The sequence below is a fragment of the Phoxinus phoxinus genome (assembly GCF_949152265.1).
Source record: "Phoxinus phoxinus genome assembly, chromosome: 23".
NCBI classification, from domain to species: domain Eukaryota; kingdom Metazoa; phylum Chordata; class Actinopteri; order Cypriniformes; family Leuciscidae; genus Phoxinus; species Phoxinus phoxinus.
This window is the reverse complement of record NC_136898.1, coordinates 1,539,892-1,548,426: the sequence shown is the minus strand read 5'-3', so window position 1 is coordinate 1,548,426 and position 8,535 is coordinate 1,539,892. Positions and strand designations below refer to the sequence as shown.

Here is an 8,535-nt window from a genome sequence, read left to right as displayed (position 1 = left end):
TGGTTCGTAACGTAACTATGGAGAATATAGAAGATTTTGAACACATGGAAGAGGCTTTTGAGTTTGATGGTCGTCCTTATTTATTCGAACCTGAGTATACAGACGAAGAACTAGCCTCACACTCTTCAGTCAACAATACCTTTCTCCGGCTACAGCGGGAGTTCCCACGGGACTTCAGCGCGAGACTACAGCTGGTTATTATTTTGAATAAGTACTTTGTGACCGCTAAAAAAGTATGTGTTATATAGTATGAAACAATCTGGGATGTAATCAGCCATAGTCACTTGCTTTGTCCCTGAATGAATCAGCGGTTTTGAACGAATCATATGACTGAATGATTCAATGACTCACTCGTTATGACAATGATTTGACCTATGGTCGTAAAATTTTATAGAAAAAACAAACTCGAAATAGTATTTTCTTATAATATGTACTGCAGTAATCTTAAACAAACTTTAAAGATTACAATGTCCCGAGAAAGTGTCATAACTTTCACATTAAAGTCGTCATGAAACGGAAGTTGCGTTGCCATTTAAACAGTACTTTAAAGTCTGGAAGTTGCACTTGTCTTCTCTCCTCTATTGTTCTGTATATCCGAGTGAAAAGCTTCTGGAAGAAGAACACATGTGGGCGGGGCTTGATTGTGTCCATGTGGAATTGATTGGATGGTTGTGGTTTGCTATTGGCTGATCTCATGTGAGTGACAGGTAGCCCCGCCCACATCATCAGAGAAGAGAAGATTCTGAGTCAAGAGTTTAACACTGCAATATTCCATAAAAAATGTATTTTGATTTCATGGTGAGCGGTAACTACTGTGTTGTTGAACACAGATAAAGCATTCAACATGTGATTCAAAAGCAATGCTATTTGCTATGTTTTTAAAAGAAGTAATTTTTCCAGTACATCTGCAGCATGTGTTATTGCTTTGTCCATATTTGTGGAGCTCGAGGCGAATCTCAGTTTGGCGTCGCAGAACAGGAAGGTCAAGAGCACAAACAGAGCATGTTCTTATTTCCCTTAAGCCTCGCTCATCACATGCACCAGTTCTTGGACGCTTGTGCAACAGATAAGAGCTCAAAGCACAAACACACTGGTATGACCACAGCAAACCGAGAGCTTTTGCACCGGCACAGATGTCCTGTTCACTCGCTAGCACTGTGAGAGCCGAGGTCACTGTGAAGAGGTGGACCTGGAGAACGTGTCCGAACACACACTACCAGTCAAACGCTCTGGATCGGTGAGATTTATAATGTTTTTAAAAGTCTCGTCTTCTCACCGAGGCTGCGTTTATTTGATAAAAAAAAAAGTAATTTTGTTGAATATTATGACAATTTAAAATATCTGTTTTCTATTTTAATATATTTTAAAGTGTAATTTATTCCTGTGATCAAAGCTGAATTTCCAGCATCATTACTCCAGTCTTCAGTGTCACATGATCCTTCACAAATCAGTATAATATGTAGCCTGGCTAACGCCAGACCCAATTCTCGTTGAGACTTGGGTCTGGGAACCACATGTGCATTTTCTCGTATTTGAGGCGTGGTTTACGAATGCGCCGGCGCCGTTTATTGGGTGCTAAGAATGTCTATCAAATGCGCCTGTACGTCGCTCATAGCCAATCGTTTCCATTTCTACCAGATGACGTATGTAGAGAAATGGTTTAACGCCAAACGCTGCTCTTTTTTCTAAATAAAATTGCGATCTAAACTACTTAGAACAATATCTAAGGCTGCATCAAAAGGTAGCTTCGCGTCTGCTGCCATGTTGACTCCATAGATATAAACAAACTGCTTAGTTGTGTCGCAAAGATGTCGTCATCGTCTTGCTGCTCCCTCCCCGTTCTGTGATTGGTTCCCTAAACGAGGCGAAAATCTGGTCCATGGTTTCCAGACTGCCTTTCAGCGAGAATAAAATCGCGCTGCGCTAAGGCAGTCTGGGGAAACCCAGGCTATATAAGATGATAATCTGATGCTCAAAAAAGGATTCATTATTATTGTCAATGTTAAAAACTTTTTGACTTTTTTTGATTTAAAAAAAAATCAGGATTCTTTGATGAATAGAAAGTTCAAAAGAACACATTTATTTGAAATATAATATTTTGTAACATTATAATTGTCTTTACTGTCACTTTTGATCAATTTATTTAATCCTTGATGAATAAAAGTATTGATTTATTTTATTTATTTCCCCCAAAAAATAAAATAAAAATTATTACTGACCCCAAACTTTTGAACTGTAGTGTTTAATGTTACAAAAGCTTTCGACTTCAGAGAAATGCTGTCCTTTTGAACTTTCTATTCATTAATGAATCCTGAAATAAACATGTAAATAACTGTTTTCAACACTGATAATAATAATAAATGTTTTCTTGAGCATCAGATCATCATATTATTCTGATTTCTGGAGGATCATGTGACACTGAAGACTGGAGTAATGATGATAAATTCAGCTTTGATCACAGGAATAAATTACACTTTACTAGATATTCACATAGAAAAGACATTGGAATAATATTTCACAATATTACCGTTTTTTTTATCAAATAAATGCAGCCTCGGTGAGCAGAAGAGACTATTTTCAAAACATAAAAAATGGTACAGGTCCAGAACTAGTTTTGACAGGTAGTGTCCTTCATAAACTGTGAGATGTCAGCGAGGTTTGATTAACGTTTGTCCTGTCGCCGTCACAGGAATGGAGGAGCCGGTGAACATGGATCGTGGTTTCTTCAGGAAAGTGGACGTTCCCGATCATGCACACTATATAGTGGCGTTCTTCGTGGCGATCATCGGGGCCGTGGGAGTGATCGGGAACTTGCTGGTCATGTACGCCTTCTTCAGGTACAGGCCTGGCGCTCTCATATGAATATATTTACTGTCACTATTTATCTATCTAATGCAGGGGCGTAATTTGTGGGGGGGTTGGGGGGGAGATAACCCCCCCAATATTTAAATCTATGCATTACAACCCCCCCAATATTTATACCATGATCACATGAAAACCCCCCCAATGTTCAAACCAAATCTACACCCTTGATCTAATGTCTCCTCGGTGAATAAGTTTTTTTTTCTTCTTACTTAAACTTTTCAATGGTTTATTACGGTTTCCACAAAAATATGAATCTGTTTTCAACGCTGATAATACACTCTAAAAAATGCTGGGTTGTTTTAACCCAATTTTGGGTCAAATATGGACAAACCCAAACGTTGGGTCAAAAATGCAATTTAAAAATGTAACCCAATGGCTGGGTTTGTCCATATTTGACCCAAAATTGGGTTAAAACAACCCAGCATTTTCATAAAAACTTTCCCAGTGTAATCATAAAAGTTTCTTGAGCATCAGATCTTCATATTATATTGATTTCTGAAGGATCATGTGACACTGAAGACTGGAGTAATGATGCTGAAAATCACAGGAATAAAATACACTTTAATATATATTCACATAGAAAACTGTTATCATACATTTTAATAATATTTCACTATTTTTACTGTATTTAAAAAAAATGCAGCCTTGGTGGGCATAAAAAATTATGTTATTTTGATGAGTTCATATTGAGATCTCTGACTTTTGATTGCAGATTGCTTTGATATCTCAGTAAATAGTTTCAGAACTGGGGTTGTCTTCGAGACCTAAAGCAAAAATCTCCATTTATTCTCTATTTAATCGCATACACGATTTAAAAAAAAATACCATAGTCCAGTTTACTGACTTTCTCCGAGATTCAAAATGTGGGAATAAATGTTGTTTTTCTTTCTCTAAATAACTCTTAAATTAAGCGTCGCTGCTGATTTTGTGTCATTTGTTTTAATTGCACAGTCTAGCAGTCTTGACGGGGTTTCATACTGACAGCTTTATTTTGGTCTTTGCTGAAAGGGACATTTTGGCATCAGTAATAGAGGATGACAGCGGACACACTCCAGCTTCTTCACACACACTGACATGTTTTGGGAGTGAAACCACATTTAAATATGAAAGTGAACATGTTAAAGAGGACACTTTCTCTATATCAGTGTCAGTGTTTCCGAACTCCTGAAACGCCTCCGTTAGTCTTGAGTTTCTTCCGGGAACGAACACGTCACAATATTCCTCATTATAATAATTAATACGCAGAATAAAGGGGCGGGGCCTGGTTGAGTTAGGTAGTAGTGAGTTAAAATGGTGGTTCTGGTAAAGGGATGAGATTAAAGAAGATTAAAAAGAGGTTTGACACTGCATGTGAACCCTTTAAAACTCCTAAAATGTCCTCTAAAAATGATTAACATGATCAAAACTTTGAAAAAGTTATCGCACTCAATCTCGTACAGTCCTTCTGTCGTCTGATCGATCTTTAGAAGATCATTTACACTCTTTTAGCAAGTAAAAGTCCTTTAGTATAATCGTACAGACGTCCTTCTTCAGCTCGAGCTTTACGTGTCTTTCTGCTGTCAAATCTGCACTGATTTTATCAAGTAAATTAAGTAAAGTAATTTTCCAGATATCAGTTTTTAGAGAAATCACGAGAATCAAAATATGATCATCAGGCGTTTGAGGAAGGTTTATTTGTTCATCTCTCAATCATCATTGCATTGCATTTTAAAACTACAGAGCTTTGATCATAATACTAAGCATTTAAATATAATCTTAAGACATATTATTGTGCAGATATTGATATTTATATGCATTTTATGTCTGTATCTGCTACACTGTAAAAAAAATTCATGATTTGTTATCACAACTTTTTATCTTTTGTCAAATCAACTTCGATCACTAATGTGTGAAGATAACACACTATTTTGATTTCTGTTTATTAAACCATTCCTCTTCATTGTATTAACTAAAAAAATTTATTATAACGAACTTAAACATTTTAAGGCAACAAGGTAACTTGCTTTTTTAAGTTAAACCAACATATTTTTTTTTACAGTGTGGTATAAAGATCTTATTGATTTACATAACAAGCATCAGAATTCAATCACGATTTATCCATATAAATATCCGAATCTGCACAAAATTGCATATTTTTACTCATGTTGAATAAAATTGAGCGGTTTTTTCCTCCATATTCTCACTATATCATACTAAATGAGGCATAAAAGCCTGTGTATCAGATATGATGACTGCAGTGTGACTGTGAGTCAGATATTGTGGAGTAATGTGTGGTTAGTGTGTGTTTTCAGCACTTACAGACTGAAGTCGTGAAGTAGTCTCGGGCTCGGATGATATCTAATGCGTTCAGCCGAATCCTCTAGAGCTGCTGACACACTTTGTTCATCTTTCACTCTCGTTCTCTTCAGTCCCATGACGGTTTCTGATAGATTACATCTCTAAAGACAAAACACACTCGTATAAGCACTAAAGGTCCGTGAAACCTGCATTCACATGTTGAATAATGGACATATACTAAATATGAAAGCTCATTTACTCACCTTCATGTCGTTCCAACACTGTAAAAAAATATTGTTGGTTTAACTTAAAAAAGAAAGTTACCTGGTTGCCTTAAAAATTTGAGTTCATTGAAATTAAAAAATTGAGTTAAAGGGGTCATGACATGAGAAACCAAATTTGCCTTGATCTTTTGGTATATAAGAGGTCTTTGTGTCATTAAAACGTCCTGCAAGTTTCATAGCTTAAGACGTCCTCCCCATTATAAACGAATCATTTATTTAATCAAGCTCTAAATACAGCTCGTTCTGGATCCATGGTAAGAAGTGACGTCACGGTACGAAGTGACGTACCAGCGTTTGCATATGACCGCCTCCAGCACAAGACAACTACGCTTTCAGCGCAAGACAACTACGCTCACTTCGTATCGTTGTCGCGCCCGCGCGCCGCGCGCCTCACAAGTGTTCAGTCGACGGAGAGCGAGTGGGTCTGTGTACAGGGAGATTACGACGCCGCAGATGTGCTGTTCCTGGCTGTGGACAAACAACATTGTGAATACGCTGCGAAAGATCCAGTCGTCAGGGAAAAATGGATGCACTTTATTTTTTGCGGACGTCTCAGTCACGGCAGTGTTAGTTTAAGCGTTTGTTTAAGGATGACTGTTTTGAGCTTTGCCAGAAAACTGTTGCTCAAAGATAAGTCCGTGCCGTCTATTCTGGGCTCAACAACGACGACGCAAACTGTAAGTAATGTATTTAAAACTTTAAACTACTTTTTAAATACGCTGAAAGATCCAGTCATCAGGGAAAAATGGATGCACTTTATTTTTTGCGGACGTCCCAGTCACGGCAGTGTTCTATACATTTAAGGATGACTGTTTTGAGGAAAAAATCCCAATATGATGCTTGGCTTTGCCAGAAAACGGTTGCTCAAAGATAAGTCCGTGCCGACATTCTGGGCTCAATAACGACGACGCAAACTTACTTTTTACCATGGCTAATATAAACACATTTGTATAAGAGAATCTTGAAAATATGTCGCCTTTCTAGTAGGCCTACATGTGATAGAAAATTAAAAATGTTGCCTTTATCAATGCTGCATCTTCAAAGATGGCCTGTGCATGCATTTTTGTCCGTGGTACACCCTATCATTTCAGTGGAATGAGTTAAATAATGTTAAACTGTAAGCAAATGAAGCTATAGGATAATTATGCAACAATAATGCGTTTTCAAGTGTCTCGGGTTAATTTTTTTTTATTAATTCAAAATAGTTTCACTTTCCATGTGGACACGGGCTGATCCAGTCTTCGTTGTTGTGGTGATGGTTCATTTTCCTCTGATTCCGGCTCAAACATAATAAGGTTTTATCATTGCAAGAGCCATCGCTTCGCATGCATCACCCGCTATTAAACAGTTACGCCGAATCCGCAAATGTTCTGGCTGGGGGCGTTAATAATTGATGCATAGGCACTGACGTTAGCCAATCATAACAGTGGGCGTTAACACTGAACTCTTAAAGGGGAAACACCCCCAAAACAGACTGTGTGAATCAGAGGATGAGAAACAGGGAAAAGGTCATAAATCACTACATTTTAAAAGTTTTTTGTAAAAAAAACTATAGTAATACTATAATTGCACCTAAGGGAACATAATAATAAAATAAAAAAAACCATGTCATGACCCCTTTAATGCAATGAAGGAGATTGGTTTAATCAATAGAAACTCAAAATATGTTATCTGAAGTACATTAATTATCTAAGTTGATTTGACAAAAGATAAAAAGTTGTGAATACAAATAATGAAAATATTTTTTACAGTGAACCTGGTGTGTTTCTTCTGTGGGAAAAAAATTATATAAATTGATAGAGAACAATGCTTATTGAAATTTATATTTTTTATTATACATTTGATATTTTGGCTTAAAATACTAAAGTTTATTTTGGCTTATTTATTTATTGTAAACACTTTACATTAAGGTTTCATTAGTTAACTTAAGTAACATGAGTTACAGTAACAGGAACTTATAAATAAAGACTACAGTCTTCACTGAAAAAAATTTGGAGTAGGATTTACTTGAAAAAAGCTAGGAAACTTTTTTCACTCAGAAAATGCTAGTAAATTTACAAAGATTTGCCAAGTAAAAACCTAAACATATTTATCAGTAGCTTTAATTAGAAATCTTTAAGTTAAATTTACTTGGAATATGGAATTAAGTAAACTTTACTTAACCTAGTTAAGTAAAAGTAACAAAGAAAATAAGTAATTTTAACTTGGCTGGTAAAAGGTTGATTAATATCGATTTAGTTGAAATTTCCTTTGCATTACATTTCACTCAAACAATTTTATTGAATTATACCAGTCATTTATAGTATGTGCTTTACTTAGAGTATCTGAGTAATTTATACTTCATCATGTTAGATGTTAAGCATGATGTGAATGCAAAGACCTCAATACTTAGACAATACACAATGGCGGTAACATTTGATGGATCGTTTTTGTGTTTGAATGTGTCATTTTGAGCAGAAAATTTACTCGAAATGTCACAAAATGGCAAGTTACTAATCCTGACAACAAAAGCAATGATAAAACAGTGTAAATACTGCTGGAAACCAGTGAAAAATTAACCTCATTAATTATTCAAGGTCCAGTGCATGATGGGAACCCCAGTATCAGAAAAGTTGAGTAATTTTTACTTAATTTTATTTAGTTGATATTTACGCTTTCATTTCTACTCGCTTGAATTAAGTACTAACTTTTTCATGTAAACTACATTGTTTTTTTTCAGTAGTATTTACTTGTGTTTATTACTTTTAGGTAATGTTAATTTTAAGTTTTAGGTAATGGTAATTTTAACATTTACTAATATATTTTTGATTTTAGTGTTAAAATGTTAACATTAGCTAATAAACTGTGAACTAACATGAACAAAGTGAATTGTATTTCTCTTAAGGCACGACACTACAGACAAAAACATGGCTTTTTGGCTTTGTGTCATCTCAGACTAGTGGAAGAAAACATCCTAAATAACTTTTAATTCTTAAAATGTTTTATCTATTTGCGACTGTCAATGACATTACATATCTTTAAAGAGTTTTTTCTCCACTTCAGTCTCACTTATTTACACCAACATTTACATAATTATTCCTATCTATATTCTGAAGGTTTTTACTGAGGG

General features: G+C 35.6%; 1 protein-coding gene across 1 annotated transcript in view; it reads left to right on the top strand.

The window, feature by feature from the left end:
* The first annotated feature begins 1,186 nt into the window (after positions 1–1,186).
* Positions 1,187–8,535, top strand: part of opn4xa (opsin 4xa) — a 31,530-nt gene continuing 24,181 nt past the window's right edge. The window contains exons 1-2 of the mRNA XM_079600098.1: positions 1,187–1,237; positions 2,690–2,837. Of these exons, the coding sequence (XP_079456224.1) occupies positions 2,692–2,837 (146 nt within the window). The 5' untranslated portion in view covers positions 1,187–1,237; positions 2,690–2,691. The remainder of the gene's footprint in view (positions 1,238–2,689; positions 2,838–8,535) is intronic.